General features: G+C 38.4%; 1 protein-coding gene across 3 annotated transcripts in view; it reads right to left on the minus strand.

Annotated features, from left to right (window-relative positions):
- Positions 1–9140: 9140 nt before the first annotated feature.
- Positions 9141–19834, minus strand: part of ppm1kb (protein phosphatase, Mg2+/Mn2+ dependent 1Kb) — a 47562-nt gene continuing 36868 nt past the window's right edge. For all 3 annotated transcript variants that reach the window (XM_063046826.1, XM_063046828.1, XM_063046829.1), the window contains exons 6-7: positions 15432–15566; positions 9141–13647 (exon numbers count right to left, since the gene is read on the minus strand). In XM_063046826.1, coding sequence (XP_062902896.1) covers positions 13516–13647; positions 15432–15566 — 267 coding nt within the window. In that variant the 3' untranslated portion in view covers positions 9141–13515. The remainder of the gene's footprint in view (positions 13648–15431; positions 15567–19834) is intronic.

Below are 19834 nucleotides of genomic sequence, written 5' to 3' on the forward strand. Positions count from 1 at the left end.
GAAATTATTAAGAGTAAGGACTAATTCCGCTAGACGGAGCAGAGTGGTGGTAGAGGGGATCTGATTAGGTCTGGAATCCAAAAAGAAGCGTAGAGCTTTGAGACCTTCCTGATGGGGGATGGAAGTATATAGGGACTGGACATCCATGGTGAAAATAAAGCGGTGGGGGCCAGGGAACTTAAAATCATCGAAAAGTTTAAGAGCGTGAGAAGTGTCACGAACATAGGTCGGAAGGGATTGAACAAGGGGGGATAAAACCGTGTCGAGGTACGCAGAAACGAGTTCGGTGGGGCAGGAGCAAGCTGAGACAATAGGTCGGCCAGGACAGGCAGGTTTGTGGATCTTGGGTAGGAGGTAGAAACGGGAAGTGCGAGGTGTGGAAACTATAAGGTTGGTAGCAGTGGATGGGAGATCCCCTGGGCGGATAAAGTCGGTGATGGTGTGGGAGACAAAGGCCTGTGCTCCTTAGTGGGGTCACGATCGAGGGGTAAATAAGAGGAAGTATCCGTGAGTTGTCGCTGTGCCTCGGCAAGGTAGAGGTCAGTACACCAGACTACAACAGCACCCCCCTTATCGGCGGGTTTAATAATAAGGTTAGGATTAGTGCGGAGGGACTTGACTGCTAGTATTTGACTGCTACTCTTGTACGTTGGCAACCCTACCCCCTACCCCCCCCCCCCGGCCGGTCCGCAAGAATATTGTTAATATGAAACCAGTCCGCAGTACGAAAAAGGTTGGGGACCCCTGCTATAGAGTGTATAATAAAACTACTACATACAGACATCCACAGCATACTAAACTTAAAATTTTCCCATTCAGGCCTAAAAATTAAATCACCATGGAGACGTTCTTGCTCTTGTGGGATAATATCTTTCCTGATAAGGAGGGTCCCTCTGTGTGGCAGGTCAGACTTATAGCCATCAAATAATCTCAGGTTCTGAGGCCTCCATGGTGGTTGTAGGAATTGATTCTTGGACTGCAGGAATTGGTTCTGACAGCTCTGAATACCTTTCTTCTGGGTGTGTGCATCATAATGTGCGAGTATAGTGTCTGATATCACCATTTCCTTTTTTTGAAAGCCACCTCACTTTGCTTTGTCCACCACCGTTTCTTCCCAATCTGTCGTAATGAGTTCAAGAGGTGGAGCACAGTAGCCAGGTTTGGCAAGAACTTGGTATATTAATCGCCAAATCCTAAAAGAGATCTTAACTGTGACACATCCTTTGCTTTTGGGCATCTACCAATGCTTGAATTTTCTCAGCACAATTGTGTAATTCTTGTACATCAATGTTTGGTCATCCTCACCGGTAACAAAGATGTTATTCAGGTAACACTGATTGCCTGGACAGCCTTGCACCACGTGGTCCTTAGCCTTCTATAAGAGTTCAGGTGCAGATGTTACTTCAAAAGTAAGCCTATTATAGCAATAATGCCCTTTGTGAATGTTTATAGTGAGACTCTTCTATCTCCATCTGTAGGTAGGCCTCAGCTAAGTCCACTTTCCTGAGTGTTTTCATCCAGAAAGGTTGACAAAGATATCCTCCAAACTGGGCAGAGGGTATTGATCTACTTTCAGCACTGGGTTGACGGTGACCTTAAAATCAACACAGATCCATTCTTCTTGGTGACAGGGACCAATTGGCATTGCCCATGGGCTCCACTCAACCTTGGAAAGAATTCCTACAGCCTCCAAATGATTTAGCTCACTGACTTCTTTATCAAGGATGGTATAGAAACCAGATGGGTTTTGCAAGACTTGGGTGAGGCATTTTCATTTAGCAATATTTTACCCTTGATACGCTTGTGTTTTCCAGTGCCATACTTGAAGACTTCTGTGTCATCATTCAGTATCTTTCTTAAATCGCTTTCTGCTGACTCTCTTGCAGGGGATGTGACATGTAAATGGAAGGTGGACTTGCAATGAAGTTGTGGTTGTCTCAGCCAATCACATACCTACAATCCTGGCTCTCCTCCTTTTACCACAGACAAGCCCAATGTGGCTTGTTGATTGTTGTATTTGACTGTTACAAAACTCATTTCTACAAGAGTTATCTTTTCTCCAGTACAAGTTCTTTATTGGATTTAGTTCAGTAACTTTGAAATGCTGTTCGAACTCATTTTGTGGAATGACTGAAACAGCCAAGCCAGTGTCCAATTCCATTTTAGTTAATTTGCTGTTCACTTCTGGTGTAAGCCATATTGAGTGTCTCTTATTAGTTTTCACATTTGTAAATCTCAAGGCTACTCAGTCCTGCATCACTCTCATCATTATCTGATATTTCATCAGCAGCATGCAGATAAACATTCTTTTTGAAACTGCAACTTGACTTTTTTTAAAGCTTTTATTCTTCCCTATGCAGTCCATTTATTTTGTCTGCCTTTCTTTCTTTTTAAATCTTTTTGTTGAATAAGTATACAAAAAGGTAAGCCATATAGACACTAATACACTGTTAGAATATAATAAAATTACAGAAGATAGTAATACAAAAAAAATACTACAAACAATGTAATTTAAACATAACATACCAAGGTAACATAATAGTATACTAATTTTTATATATATATCAATAGAGAAAAGGAAAAAAAAAACCCCAAAAAAACCCACCGTGCAACTAACTAAAAGCAAAGCAAAGCAGTGGGCTAACTTGAAACCAAACAGAGTTAAACTTAAAATCACGTCCTCAATCCCGACCTCCATTAAAAACAGTAAAAAAAAAACAAGAAGGGTATATATTACATTAAATGAAAATATTGAATAAAAGATCTCCAAGTCTGTTCAAATTTAAATGAGGAGTCATAAAGATTGCTTCTAATTTTCTCCAAATTCAAGCATAATATCGTCTGAGAAAACCAAAAAAAGGTAGTTGGAGCATTAAGCTCTTTCCAATGTTGTAAGATACATCTTTTCGCCATTAAAGTAAGAAATGCAATCATTCTATGGGCTGAAGGGGAAAGATTACTGGAAATTTTAGGTAGTCCAAAGATAGCAGTAATAGGATGAGGAGAGATATCTATATTCAATACCTTGGAGATAATATTAAAAATGTCTCTCCAAAAAGTTTCCAAAGTAGGGCAAGACCAAAACATATGAGTTAAAGAGGCTATCTGCCCCGGACATCTATCACAAAAAGGATTAATATGAGAATAAAAGCGTGCTAACTTATCTTTGGACATATGTGCTCTATGAACAACTTTAAATTGAATTGGGGAATGTTTAGCACAGATAGAGGAAGTATTGACTAATTGTAAAATCTGCCCCCAGTCATCCACGGAAATGGTAAACCCCAATTCCTGTTCCCAATCTACCCTAATCTTATCAAATGGAGCTTTCCTAAGTTTCATAATAATATTATAAATCATAGCCGATGCACCTTTCTGACATGGATTAAGGTTAATTATAGTATCTAAAATATATGTAGGAGGAAGCATTGGAAAGGAAGGAAGTATAGTACTTAGGAAATTTCTAACTTGTAGATATCTAAAAAAATGTATTCTTGATAAGTTATATTTATTAGATAATTGTTCAAAAGACATAAGGGAACCATCTAAAAATAAATCCAAAAACCGTGAAATACCCTTAGTCTTCCAAATTTGAAAAGCACGATCCGTAAAAGAGGGAGGAAAAAATATGTTACCTAAAATAGGAATCGCTAACCCAAATTGATTAAGATCAAAAAATTTTCTGAATTGAAACCAAATACGTAAGGTATATTTAACCATCGGGTTAGACACCTGTTTAAGGCGTTTCAAATCAAAAGGAAGAGAGGAACCTAAAATAGAGCCAAGTGTAAAACCCTGATCAGATTGTAACTTCAATGCTACCCATTTAGGAATGGATAGTATATCCTGGTCAAGTAACCAGAATTTCATATGTCGAATATTAATTGCCCAATAATAAAATCTAAAGTTAGGTAATGCTAAGCCTCCATCTCTCTTAGCTTTCTGTAAATGTATTTTACCCAGTCACGGGTTTTTATTCTGCCAAATAAATGAAGAAATTTTAGAGTCAACTTTGTCAAAAAAAGATTTTGGAACAAAGATTGGTAATGCCTGAAATATATATAAAAATTTTGGCAAAAAAAACATCTTAACTGCATTAATACGACCAAAGTTAAATATAAAGGAAACCATTTAGATGAAAGTTGAATAATATGGTCTATTAATGGTAAAAAGTTAGTCTTAAATAAATCTTTGTATTTACAAGTAATTTTAATCCCAAGATATAAAAAATAATTATTAATCAATTTAAATGGAAATTTATAATATAAGGGAAGTTGTTTATTAATCGGAAAGAGTTCACTCTTACTAAGATTTAATTTATAACCTGAAAAAAGACCAAATTGTGCTAATAGCTCTAATTTTGTCTGCCTGACGTACTCTTTGTGTCCTACTTTGGTGTATTTTCTGCAAATTTCACCTTTAAATCTACATTGGTCTAGCGTGTGTGAGGCTGTCACAATGGTAACACAATTTGTTCGGCTGGGCAAGTTGCTCATCACACGTTGTAATTTTGTTCATACTCTTTCATTCCTGACGGCAACTCAATTGTGTATCTGTCTGCTGTTTTCTTTGATACAGAAATTTCAACTGCTCTTTTAAATGTGAGTTATGCTTCAGTTGGGAGCCATTTTTGAATGTTTTCTTGTAAGATTCCACAAACTGAACAATCTCTCAGTGCATCATTAAGCCATTATTGAACTGACAATGCTCAGACAATTGCTTCAATTCAGCCAAATACGCTGAAATTGACTCCCCTTCCTTTTGATTCCGCTTATGAAACCTAAGGTGTTCTGTAATCAACATTGGTTTTGATTCCAAATAACAGTGGGAAAGATCACCAGTTCTCTCCTGACATCTTGGGCACCTAGGCGTGACTTGAGTAGCAGCAGTACTCTCAATGGATATGATTAAATATTCCCGTTTCAGCCTGATACAGCTAAAAAACACAACCGCTTCCAAGGTCAGTACAGTCAACAAAGATGTCTTAATGTGTTTAAACAAACTATAGTTGCTTAAAACTGACAAAACTACACCGATTGTGGTTGGAAGCACCCATGTTGGATACTACGGAGGAAGTGGGGGTGCAGAACGGGGTTACAAGTGCTTTTAAGGAAATGGGGTTTTAAACTCCCTATACTGACTATCTTGCTGGCAAATGTGCAGACTCTGGTGAATAAAATCCATGATCTCAGAGCTAGGGTGCTGAATCAAGGGGACATTAGGACCGTGTGTACCCATTGTTTCAGGGAACCCTGGTTATCCCCTTCTGTACTGGATGCAGCTATTCAGATTGGCGGGTTTACTATACACTGTCAGGATAGATCTATAGAGTCTCTCAAAAGCAGAGGTGGAGGAGTATGCCTCATGATCAACTCTTCTTGGTGCACAAATATATCAGTGCTGTCCCAATTCTGCTCACCAGACCTGGAATATCTTGCAGTTTAGTGCCGTCCTTTTTACCTACCACGGGAGTTTTCTGGGTTCATTTTGGTAGCAGTTTACATTCCACCTCAGGCCAATGTCAATCAGGCTTTAGATGATCTGAGCAATGTGATCAATATGCACGAAACAGCTCACCCTAACACCTTTCACCATCGTTTTGGGAGATTTTAACCAGGCCAGTCTGAAAAAATCATTAAGCAATTACCACCAATAGATCACTTGCAATACCAGAGGAAACAACACACTGGCCTATTGCTACACCTCCATCAAGAATGCCTACTGTGCTATTCCACACCCTCACTTTGGGAAGTCTGATCACGTGACTGTACTTCTACTCCCTGAGTATAGGCAGAGACTGAAGACTGCAGCACCAGTAGTGAGGACCAAGAAGGTATGGACAAGGGAAGCACAGGAGCGCCTAAGGGACTGCTTTGAATAGGTGGACTGGACTGAATTCGGGGATTCATCTTCAAACCTGGATGGAGTATGCTGCAGTTGTTACCAACTTCATTAAAACCTGTGTGGATGAGTGTGTGCCTACAAAGACTTGCTGTACATTCCCAAACCAAAAGCTGTGGATGAACCAGGAGGTACATCGTCTGCAAGGCATTACTTCCTACAAAGCAAAACCCAATAGAGTGAATGGCAGCGATGCTTCACTACCAAATGAACTTAACGCCTTCTATGTGTGCTTTGAAAGGGAGCAAGCAACTACAACTGTGAAGATCCCTGCTGCACCTGATGACCCTGTGATCTCTGTCTCAGAGGCCGATGTTAGGCTGTCTTTAAAGAGAGTGAACCCTCACAAGGTGGAAGGTCCCGATAGAGTATCTGGTAAGGCTCTGAGAACCTGTGCCAACTAACTAGCGGGAGTTTTCAAGGACATTTTCAACCTCTCACTACTACAGGTGGAAGTTCCCACTTGCTTCAAAAAGGCAACAATTATACCACTGCCTAAGAAGAATAACGTGAGCTGCCTTAATGACTATGGCCCGGTAGCGCTCACATCTACAGTGATTAAATGCTTTGAGGTTTGTCATGATTAGACTGAATTTCTGCCTCAGCAAGGACCTGGACCCATTACAATTTGCCTATCGCCACAATAGGTCAACAACAGATACAATCTCAATGGCTCTACACACGGCTTTAGACCACCTGGACTTTCAAACACCAATGTCAGGATGCTGTTCATTGACTATAGCTCAGCATTTAATACCACCATTCCCACAATCCTGATTGAGAAGTTACTGAACCTGGGCCTCTGTATCTCCCTCTGCAATTGGATCCTCGACTTCCTAACCAGAAGACTACAATCTGTGTGGATTGGTGATAATACCTAGCGTACCTTAGGGGTGTGTGCCTAGCCCACTGCACTACTCTCTATATCCACATGACTGTGTGGCTAGGCATAGCTCAAATACCATCTATAAATTTGCTGACAATAGAATCTCAGGTGGTGACGAGAGGGCGTACAAGAGTGAGATATGCCAAATTAGTGGAGCAGTGACGCAGCAACAACCTGGCACTCAATGTCAGTAAGATGAAAAAGTTGATTATGGACTTTGGGAAGGGTAAGAGGGATTAGAACTGGAGAGAGTGAGCAGCTTCAAGTTCCTGGGTGTTAAGATCTCTGAGGATTTATCCTGGTCCCAACATATCGATGCAGTTATAAAGAAGGCAAGACAGTGGCTATATTTCATTAGGAGTTTGAAGAGATTTGGCATGTCGACAAATACACTCAGAAACTTCTATAGATGTACCATGGAGAGCATTCTGACAGGCTGCATCACCATCTGGTATGGGGTGCGGGGTGCACTACCGCACAGGACTGAAAGAAGCTGCAGAGATTTGTAAATCTAGTCAGCTCCATCTTGGGTACTAGCCTACAAAGTACCCAGGACATCTTCAGGGAGCGGTGTCTCAGAAAGGCAGAGTCCATTATTAAGGACCTCCAGCACCCAGGGCATGCCCTTTTCTCAGCGTTACCATCAGATAGGAGATACAGAAGCCTGAAGGCACACACTCAGCAATTCAGGAACAACTTCTTCCCCTCTGCCATCTGATTCCTAAATGGACATTGAACCCTTGGACACTACCTCACTTTTTTAATACACAGTATGTTTTTTTGCATTTTTCTAATCTATTCAATATATATATACTGTAATTGATTTACTTATTTTTAATTTTTTTTTCTCTTCTATATTATGTATTTCATTGAACTGCTGCTGCTAAGTTAACAAATTTCACATCACATGCAGATGATAATGGACCTGATTCTGATTCTTTGCAGACCAAAGGTGTCAAGGTTAACAATTACTTTAAAGATCGGCAGTTGAAGCCAGAAAATAAACAGAAGAGGTAGAAGTACATCTATGGAAAGTTACCCAGATTTATTAAATTCTATATAAAGAATCAAGGGATTTAACAAATTCTCACAAAATGCTGGAACTCAGCAGGTTGGGCAGCATCTATGGAAAGGAATAGAGTTGATGTTTTGGGCTGATTCTTTCATCAGAATTATTAAATTCCTCCAGCATTGTGTGTTACTCAGGATTTCCAGCATCTGCAGAATTTTATGCTTACGTTTAACAACTTGCGGCAGTTGAGTTACTATTCCTCAAACTTACATTGAGAATGTCAGGTGGGCAGAATATCTTTTTTGCACAATTGATAAAATCTCTGACCACCAGCACAAATGGGTATTATGGTGGTTAAGAGGTAATGAATAAGTTTTTAGAACTCTTGTGGATTTTGAGTAATTTTATTTAATAACTCGTCTTTATTATTCAGTAGACATCTCAAAACAAAGCTGCTTAGCCATTTGTTTGGATCACAGTGTATCTACCTTTCAACCCCATCTCAATTTCTATGAAGGCCATCAAATCAAATTAATTTATTGTTATATATAGTAAGGTGCAGTGAAGCTCAGTTATTACCATATATGCTGTTTCCTCTATGAGGTAGAGGTGATCAATTCACAAGTCTATTTAAATCCATTCAGATTGCAATTAACTTGGCATTCACAGCACTTTGCAGAGTCTGTTCCAAATTGCTACTGCCTGTGGGGGAAATGATCATCAAATTGGAAAGGCAATTTAATTGCTGACACAAACAAGCAGAATACTGCAAATATTGAGCAATTAGAACTCCTTTACAGATTACTCCAATTTCAGATTCTCAATCACTGAGCTCTCCATTAAAAAATTTAAAGTCTGTTCTTTGACTCGATTTCTTTTCCATGTATCTGTAATTAATTTAAAATAAACTATTTAAAATACATAATGAAAAGATCATAGGTTCTTGCTGTGCAATGCTATACAAAAATTTGAGAATGCTCAAAAATAATGAAAAACATTTTCTAGAATATAGCAAAACTTCAACAATTGCCATTGAGATAACTTACCTGATGAATTGGATAAGGACTGAATTTTGTGGAAAAAATTTATTGCTCTGGCTATCAATGAGCATAGATCTGGTCACTTTTTCTATCTGACATTTAATTCATTGTTTTGAGTGCTGTGTACATATATCTACTGATGCCTCTGGACACATCTTCCTGGAAGATGTTCCTGGAATTGTCGGGTGTTTCAGGTCTTTCAACATCATACACCCTCCTCCAGGTGACTCAGCCCCGGCTGAGTGTATTTAAAAAGTGGATGAAAAATAATAGAAATTGAGCAGGATCACCCAGCAGAAAATACAATGTAAATAGTTTTATTTAGTATTTTGAAAGTTTACATAGTTTCTCAGTTACTGTACAATAGCATTACATGCTGGCTTCATCATGCATTACTGAAAACATCTACATGTCCATTGTTTTAAAACACATTATATACATCATACAAGTAACATCTTCCATACCATGAATATAACTGCAAAATTGTGGGGGAAGGGGAAAGTGGGGATTCTATTTAAACTATGGCCTGATATATTAAAAAACTCAAGCAAAAATATTATTATGACAAACTTCAATGGTTGCCTGTTATCAAAATCTAATTGAAGAAAAAAAACTCAACTTGAGATGATGATCCTTTCTTTTAAACAACAGCTTGTGCACTGTTGCTTTCACATTTCATTCAAGTATATAGTTGTTCACCAACAAATAACTGAACATATAGCCACATTTAATCAAAAAGCCATCTTTTCCAATCAAAATTTCTTGTTAATTCACAGCAGTAAGTTATTTCTAGTACTGATATTATCAAAAGTGTTGTAAGTGGATAGCTCTCTAGAGGGCAGAAAGAATCCACTTTCAGAGATAGTTGTAAGTCAATTATATTTTTGTGACAATCACATCCAGATCAGCATAATTGGTGTCCACTCTGAAAGAAGCCCATTTTTCTTTAAAAATAATCAGTAACTTTAAAAGGTTATGAACTGAAATGTTAGCACACCAGCAAAGATGATTTATAAGTCTTTCGTCTGGATTACCAATCTAGTAACAATTACTATACATTATCTACAGATGATAGTTAAAGGAAGTGTTGTACAGGTACTTTGAATACACCTTCACAATATTGTTGGTATATTACAAGATACTAAAAGCCACACAATTAAAATGTATCCATATTCCAATAACTTAAAAAATGTGTCGCATGAGACGATCAACAAGAATTATTACCACCACAATCCTGACAGATGACTCAAGTTACCATTTTCATAAAATTTAGCACAAATTCACATTTGTCTAATTGTAGTCCCTTATACAAGTGATAGAGCAGCACATTTGGCTATTAATTCAAACAAGCACACCAATTTACAGCAATGCACCAACATATAATACACTGAACATAATTACAGTTTGTTCACAGCTTTGGGTTTCATTATTCAGTCTCTTTCTTGCACCTCATAGATGATGAATGTCAATGCTTTGAGGGCAGAACACAAGATTTTGGGCACTCAAAGCACAGTCAGTAAGAAACAGTCTGTTCTCATTACAGTACATATCGCAAACCATCCAGTGACTATATAAGCAAAGTTTCTTTCATTGCAAATAGACTTAAGAGAAAAAAAAAATCACAAGCTGAACTTGGTAGTCATATTAGCCGCTTTTCAGATGTATGCAATGTCTATCTTCTGGTACTGTCTCTATAATGTAATCAAATCCCATCTATAGACTGCTTGGTAGCCCAAGTTATAAAAAGACAAGGCTCAAATACAAGTGCAAAAATTTGTAGGTATAAACAAAGCCAGTTCAAATAATATGATACATATTTACTACCAAGGTAAATACATATCCACTGATTAATACTATGTACATATGTATTTACATGGATTATGCACACATTATAATACAATTAGCAGAAGCAACTGCATGTGCAGACCTGGGTAACAAATTTCTGGACATCAATATGAAAAACAGAATAAAAATTCCTGATGAATTAAATTAAAGCCAATTCTACAATCAGTGATATATCTGTAAATCTCTCTACATTTCGAGTGATCCCCATCATCCACCATTCTAAGAAACCAGCTTCTAACTTATATGCATGAATACAAATCAAACTTTATACTGAACCGGAGACTTGGTACACCACAAATTAAAAAAAAAAATAAATCACATTTCACTAACAAAATGAGTTTTGTTTCAATCATATGTAACTGAGGTAATGAATAAGCTTTTCTTGCAGCCCTCCAATTTTGTACATTTTGGTACGTCTACAGACTATTCAGACGTAACAAAATGTACAAGCTTTAGACAGGTGTGTTGTTGAACACTTGGGTTTTTCAGAAATTATCAAACTACATTTAAAAAAAATAATTGATATATGGAATTCTACCAAATGAATTAAAGCAAAAAAAACACTTCATCTCTGATCAATCTATTTAATAAATAACTCAAAGCAGCCCAAGAGTTAAATAGTTGTATATTATTACTAAAGGAATAATCTCATTGAACAGGCCAAAATACTTGTGCTTTAAGCTGACCATTAACCTATATCAATATTAGCTTCCTTGAAAATGCAAACTAACTTGGCCTACAGGTTTCTCAGTTACAAAAAGGCAAATAACCAAATGCCCTAATTTAACAATTCAGGTTATGTTATTTTTTAAATTGTGGGCAGGAATGAGAGAAATGGGGTAAAAAAAAAAAAAAAAAAAAATTAATCATGGTTTACCAATCTACAATCAGTGCTATATCTGTAAATCTCTCTACATTGAGTGATCCCCATCATCCATCATTCTAAGAAACCAGCTTCTAAGTTATATGCATGAATACAAATCAAACTTTATACTGAACAGTATTACCAGAGACTCGGTATACCACAAATTTTTTAAAAAAAAATCACATTTCACTAACAAAATGAGTTTTGTTTCGATCATATGTAACTGAGGTAATTACCCTTCTGCTTTATAACAAATATATCAATAGCTTCTAAATCAGTCAAAAATATTCTCAAAACATACTTCTCCAATTTATTTGTATCAGAAATTTTCCAATTCATTTTTCTTTTGCCTCGTTTTCAAAGCACTCATGCCTCCTTCTCTTCAAGAGTTTGGGTACCCAATCCATTGCATAAATTTTCTTAATTGTTTTGTGTTTTTAAAAAAAAACACCAAGTGGAACTTTATCTAAATTAAGTAAAACTCCTTCAGACTCCAAAAGATTACTATTGAGCCAAGATAAGAATTGCTCTTGCTCCCACAACTCCCCCTCTTATGTTCTTCATTTACCCCACCCATCACCCAACCTCCTGAACTGGGTTGCTTTTTCAGAATTTAATCAAGTTTTGAAGGGTCCCAATTCAAATTCAAAAGCAGTGTTTCCAACCATGTCAGCAATTCTTTCCCCTCCCCATAGATGCTGTTCAACCTGCCCAGTTCCTCCAGCAGATGTTTTGCTGCTCAAAAGCATACAAATCTAACAAGATATTTTTGCTTACCTTACTCAAAGTCATTTATAATATGGATATAAATATACGTAACACTTTTTAACACAAATCTGACTCAGGATGCTTCAAAAGAACCATTCTGTTTCTAACACAGGAGCACCACTGAAACTGTCAATCTCTTTCTGATCAAGCCAATGTACTCCTCCTTTATTGTAACTTTCACAGATCCAGTAGATTAATGCTAGCAAAGTAGCCAAGGCAAGAAATGCACTATTTTACATTTATTCTGGTCATATTCCACACTACTATTTTGGCAGAGATTTGGAAAGGCACCAACACACGTGGTAGTAATTTCTGCGATGGCCCCAAATCCATCAAATACAAGGAATAAAGTCTGCAGGCAATATGAAACTGCCTTCCCACCCCCCCACCCCCCCCCCCCGTTTAACACTGCAAATTAGGTTTAAAGCTATAAATATCAATCACTAAGTTTATAATAGGAAATGTGAGGGGGGAAAACCAACTTATTCCAAGATTACTTCATACAGCCATACTTCAAGTGGATGGAATTAATTAGGAAAAAACAAAAATGCTTTTGTACTTGAAAAGCAATCTATTTGACTAAAAACATTAGCAATAAAGCTTAAGTTTAATCTGGGAAATTATTTTCATTAGGACACTTAAACTGCTCAAAATGCAAGTGTTCTTTCAAGCAAACAGTATTAATTTAGAGGTAACCAGGTCCAAGCACTATTGAACAATTCATTCCCCATTCTTAGCAACATTTAACATTGGACAGGAACCAAATCTATTTCAGTTCAAGAATTGAAAACTTGGTTAAATTACTAAATGTTTTTCTTTGAATTGTTATACAGTTGAATATCACCAGCTATTTTTGACTCACAACCCTAAAATCTTCAAGTTACAAGAGATTACCAATATCATATAGTGTGACATCTAAAGGTACCAATTCATGAATTTCAACACTGCTGCTTACTCTTCTCTAATGCTCAACAATTCCATTCAATTACTGTTTTTTTTATATACAAGTAACACAGCAACGTTTTAATCATACATCCAGCTAGGTGTCTTTATTCATATTACAAATTTAACATGGACCGACATTCCCCAAATGAAAACATCAAGTTTATAGTCTTTGAAAATGGTCTTTAAAATGAATAACATTTTAAAAACTTGATCATGTGCAGTGTTTAGATGCTAGTATTCCATTGTTGCAACTTCATGCAAATCTTCCACTGGAGACAAAGCTTCGGCTGAATGAAAAGCTGATGCCAGCGTTCTTGTGCTTCCCCCATGCACCAAATGGAACCACAACTGCAGTACTGTTATCTTCTGCACCATACTGCAGGGCCTAAAATGAAAGTAGAAAACTAGTAGCATTTGAAAGCCAAGATGAAATGCTTTTTTTTGGGTAAACGACGCTATTTTGTGTTTATGCAGCAGTGGTTTATAAAAGTATTCATTAAAAGTCAAAAGGTCCTAGAATTCACTGTCAGTACTTTTGAAAGCAGAAACGATCTCATTCAGCTGTGAAATCTACAGTCAAAATAACCTCAGCTGGAAATTGACATTCACAGGCAACAGGATATGAAAATAGTAGCAACAGGTCTATTTGAATTACCTAATCAAAATCAAATTATTTGATGTTCAATGGCAAAATATAAACTTCAGTCCATTGTTCCCAATACCTTAGACCATAAGATATAGGAGCAGAATTAGACCCTTTGGCCCATCAAGTCTCTGCCATTTCATCATACTGCTCTATTTTTCCCTCTCAGCCCCGATGTCCTGCCTTCTCGCCGTATCCTTTCATGCTCTGACTAATCAAGAATCTATCAACCTCTGCCTTAAATACATTCAATGACTTGACCTTCACAGCTACTTGTGGCGACAAATTCCATAGATTCACCACTCTTGCTAAAGAAATTCCCCCCCATTCACGTTCTAAAAGGATATCCCTCTATTCTGTGTCCTCTGATCTTAGACTCCTCCAGCATAGGAAACTCCTTATCCTCTATCAAGGCCTTTCAGCATTCAATAGGTTTCAATGAGGTTACTCCTCATTCTTCTGAATTCCAGGGAGTAGAGGCCCAGAGCCATCAAACACTCCTCACATGACAAGCCTTTCAATACCAGAATTGTTTTCATAAATCTTTGAACCCTCTCCAATGTCAGTACATCCTTTCTTGGATAAGGGGCAAAAACTATTCACAATACTTCAAGTGAGGCCTCAACATTACATCCTTGCTTTTATATTCTAATCCCCTTGAAAAGAATGTTAACATCGCATTTGCCTTGCTCTCTACTAACTCAAATCTGTAATTTAACCTTTAGGTAATCCTGCATGAGGACTCCCAAGTCTCTTTGCCCCTCAGATTTTTTAAATTTTCTCTCCATTTAGAAAACAGTCCACCTTTTTATTTCTTCTATCAAAGTGCATGACCATACACTTCCCAACACTATTTCATCTGCCACTTCTTTGCCCATTCTCCTAATTGGTCCAAGTCCTTCTGTAGCCTCTCTACTTCCTCAAATGTTTGTTCCTATGCAGCAATTCTCATTTTACTTACACACACACACAAACAAACAATCTACTACCCACCAGTATTTAATTCCCACATTTATTTTGGAGTTTACTGTAAAAAAAAAAGATTCAAAGACGGCTTTGAAAATATTAAAATCACTCTTTATTGAGTCACTGTTTCTGGACAAAATTGGTAGGTTAATTGGTCATTGTAAATTGCCCTGTGATTAGGCTAGGATTAAATTGGGGGATTGCTGGGTGCTGTAGCTTGACTGGCCAAAGGGCCTACTCCATGTCGTATGTCAATTTATAAATAGAATTAATTTCTGGGCAAAATTTGTTTTTTTCTGCTAGTACAAACATTTAATTCAACAACTTTATTTTTCTCTCAGCCCTAAAATATAAACTGACATAGGGACAGAAATACTGGTTACTGCTGTCACAAAGCTGTCAACAAGGTTTTACACTAACAGGTGAGACATAAAAGCAAACAAATTAGGCAATTTTAATTTCAAGACAGGTGGGGGACCTAAAAAAAAGGGCATTCTGGTACAAAGTTAAAATGTGAAATGATAAATGTGTGAATCATGTTTATATCAAATTCCATTTACCTGTTCAACAATAACCTGGGCAGCTTCTATCGGATCATGGCATTCACTGATGTGGTCACAAATTTCTTGGCTGTTCATGATAAAGTTAATCCCATCTGTTGTTAAAACTAAGAAAGCATCATCTCCATGTTGTAGCTGCAAACAGAATGAAGTTTGCTGAAAGTAGTGAATTTGCAGAAATAACTATTTTCTATAATGTCAAAGATAAAGACCGCTCCCAACATTCCATAATACCCTTTTCTAAAGAATTAGCTGATTCTTACCAGGTTTAAAAATAGTACAGGAATACACCATTCATTTCTTTATACTTGTTCCAGCATTCAGTACAAGATTGTGACTATTCTTTGGGAACCTTTTGTGTGCTTATGCAGTATCTCTAGAATATACAGAAAAATCTATCCACAGAATACACTTGTTTATACTGCTTGCAAAAACCCTCTTGAAAGCTGAATAAACAAAGACTTAGCAACACACATCAAAGTTGTTGGTGAACACAGCAGGCAGGTATCTCCTCTAGGAAGAGGTACAGTCGACGTCTCAGCCCGAGACGTCGACTGTACCTCTTCCTAGAGATGCTGCCTGGCCTGCTGCGTTCACCAGCGACTTTGATGTGTGTTGCTTGAATTTCCAGCATCTGCAGAATTCCTCGTGTTTGCATAAACAAAGACTTAGTACACTTTTCTTCTCACACCTATTCTGAGTGGGTGATGCTTGTTTTCAGACAATGATCCAGTCCAGGGAAACAATACCTACCATAAGACATAGGAACAGAATTAGGCCATTCAGCCCATTGAGTCTGCTCCGCCATTTCATCATGGCCGATCCATTTCCCTCTCAACTACCATTCTCCCACCTTTCCCTTGTAACCTTTAGCGCCATGACTAATCAATAACTTATCAACCTTTGCTTTATATACATCCAATGACCTGGCCTCCATAGAAGCCTATGGCAACAAATCCCACAGATTCACCACCCTCTGGCTAAATAAATACCTCATCTCCATTCTAAATGGACGCCTCTCTATTCTGACACTGTGCCCTCTGGTCCTAGACTCCCCCACCATAGGAAATATACTCTCTATACCCACTCTATCTAGGCCTTTCACCATTTGATAGGTTTCAATGAGATCCACCCTCATTCTTCCAAAACACCTTCCCTCATCCACCCAATCAAGCTCTATAACAATTTGAGTGAGATGAGCTAACACTCCAAGGACTGCTTAATCTTTCTTTCTAGGACAATCCCAAAATCAAAATGGCCCATCTTTGCAAGCCGATCCTTCCTTCAGTAGGAATAACACTGTTCCAGATTGGGACTGCTTCATTATTATCATATGTACCAAATACAGTGAAAAATTTGTCACACATACAGATCAAATCATTACACAGTGCACTGAGCTAGATAGAATAAGGTAAAACAATAACAGCACAGAAAACTGCAAAAGCTACCAAAAGAGTGTACTGCATGTAAACAATAAAGTACAAGATTCTATCAAGGTAAATTATGATGCCAAGAATTGATCAACAAGAGGTCTGTTCAAGAGGCTGATAGCAGCAAATTAGAAAATATCCTTGAGCCTGGTGGTACATGCTTTCAAGCTTTTGTATCTTCTGCTTGATGGGAGAGGGGAGAAGACAAAATATCCAAGGTGGATGAGGTCTTTCATAATGCTGGCTGCTTTACTGAAGCATAGACAGGGTCCACAGAGGGGAAACTAGTTTCTGTGGTGTCTTGAGCTGTGTCCACAACTTTCTGCAGTTTCTTGTCGTCATGTGCAGAGGAGCTGCCATACCAAGCCGTTATGCATTCAGACAGAATATCTTCTATGGTACATTGATAAAAATTGGTAGGAGTGGACAGAGGTAAGCTAAATGTCTTTAGCCTTCTGAGGAAGTAGAAGCTTTGGTGAGCTTTCTCATCCATAACATCAATGTGGACCAAGATAGGCTATGGGTGATGTTCACACCTAGGAACCTCAAGCTCTCAACCTCAACACCATTGATGTAGACAGAAGTATTGCACTGCGACCCTTTCTGAAGTCAATAGCCAGCTCTTTTGTTTTGCTAACATTTAGGGAAAGGTTGTTGTCATGACACCATGTCACTAAACTCCTTTATCTCCTTACTGTACTCTAAATCATTGAGATGTGGCATATTATTGTGGTATCATCTGTAAACTCAGGGATGGAGTCAAAACATAATCTGGCAAGCAATCACGAGTGTACAGCGAGTAGAGTAGCGGCTGAGGATGCAACCTTGTGGACCATCTGTGTTAGGTATAACCATGGTGGAGGTGTTGCTGCTTATCTTTACCGATCATGGTCAGAATGCAAAAGGTCCAGTTGCAGAGGGAAGCATTAACTTGTAAGTTTCAAACTGTGGTGACGTGTTTGCTTGAAATAACACTTTCCAGGGGAAAACTGTAGTCAATAAATAATAGTCTGATGTAGATGTCTTTACTGTCCAGTTGCTTCCGATATGAGTGTAGGGCCAAAGAGATAGAATCTACTAAAAATTGTGGTGGGTTGAGGTCATCTGGAAAGCTGGAGTTGATGTGTTCCATGGCTAGCCACCTGTAGCACTTGATGAAGATAGATGTTAGAACCACTGGGCAGTAGTTTTAAGGCATGTGATCTTGTTTTTTTGGGTACTAGGACAATAGTGGTCTTTATGCAGGAGAGAACTACAGCCTGATGCAGGGAGGAAGTTAAAAAAGTTTGTAGATACCCATGCTAGCTGCCCTGCACAGCATCCAAGAACGTGGCCAGAGACACCAAAGTACAAAAATTCTCTGCAAGACTGGTTTTTACGTCCATAACAATGACTTAGTAGACTCGGGTGCACTGGCTACTGTCAGGATAGCTGGCAAAATACACATTTCCTTCTGTACAAAATGGGCAAAGAATGTATTAAGCTATTTGGGAAAGCATGTACTGTTGTTGGCAATGTTATCCATCTTCATTTTGTAACCCCTTATAGTATGAAAGCCCTGCCACAGCTGATGGCTGGACCGAGACTCAGTTTTGGGCTGGTATTGCCTCTTAGCATCTCTGATAGCTTTACAGAGGTCAGAGCTTGATTTCTTATAAAGGTCAGGGTCACCTCATTTACTTGCTGCCGACCTAAACTTCAGATGTGTATCTCCCAATTCATCCATGGTTTCTGCTTGTCCTCTTTGGTACACAGTTCTCAACGCATATGCTGATAAAGTTTGTGATGGGAGTGACGTACTCATCTAGGCTGGCAGCTGAGTCTTTGAACATGGACCAGTCTACCGACTCAAAGCAGACAAATGTAAAATTTCATCTGTTTCCTCACATCAGCAGTGTACAAGTTTCTGTTCTGGATTCTCCCAGTTCAGCTTCTGTTTGTATGCAGGGAGTAGGAGCACAGCCAGTGGTATATTTTAACCATACTGTAGGCAAAGTATAGCTCGATAGGCAACTTTAATGGTTATTTAGTAATGCACGAGGGATATTTGGGCTCCTGGTGAGATAGGAGACTTGCTAGTAGTACTGTGTAGCACACTGTTGAAGTTGCCCTGGTTGAAGTCACTGGCAATGATGAAAAGGATCTCTGGGTTCCAAGGCTGTTGACCACAAAGTGTAGTTCATTGAGTGCAAGCTTCATGACTGTCTGAAGTAGAGTGCCTTCAGACTAGCTGAGGTGATCACCATGGTAGGCAGTATGAAGAACACGTCACCATTAGATATTCCACGTTGGGTCAAGCGGAGCTCACCAAAACTGTTACGCCCAAGCACCATGATAAGTTGATTAAGAAGCAGATCCCTCCACCTCTTACTTTTCCGTAGGGTGCACTATGGTCCATCTGGTGAATTGAGAGGACATCAAGTTGAATGGCATAGTCAGGTGAAAGAGATGCAAGTTATTTTTTCCAGCGAGACATAGCACATAACAGTCCCTTAGTCTTCTATGAAAGCTAATTTTTGCTCTAGTTCAACTTTCCTGTTGATGGCCTGGACATTAACTTGTAGTATACTGATGAGGGTCACGTGAACTCATACTGTTTCAGCCTCACCTGCAGCACCAGCCTCTTGTCACACTTCTGAAGTACCTGGTGGCTCTGAGAGTTAGGCCTTGTCCCCCACTTCTTCTGTGGGTTGAGTCAAGACAGGCCTTAGGTCTTGGTCCCTGCTGCTTTGGTGGGTTAGGAGCAGCTCCACCAGGATGTAGTTTATCAGAACTTACTTTTCTAGCATTAGTACCTGGTGGATTTGAGAAGCTGAAAGTTGAAAGTGCTTAGACTTGTGAAAGGCTGATTGCTTCTTTCACTTGGAATACCGATATAAAATAAAGCAATCTGCCTAAAACTAATAAATCTACCACAACTTGGATGTCAATATTAGGATTTTTTGGGTTCTACAATACCAAGCAAGCCTTGAT

Source organism: Mobula hypostoma, chromosome 4 (assembly GCF_963921235.1).
Source record: "Mobula hypostoma chromosome 4, sMobHyp1.1, whole genome shotgun sequence".
In the NCBI taxonomy this organism is placed as follows: Eukaryota; Metazoa; Chordata; class Chondrichthyes; order Myliobatiformes; family Myliobatidae; genus Mobula; species Mobula hypostoma.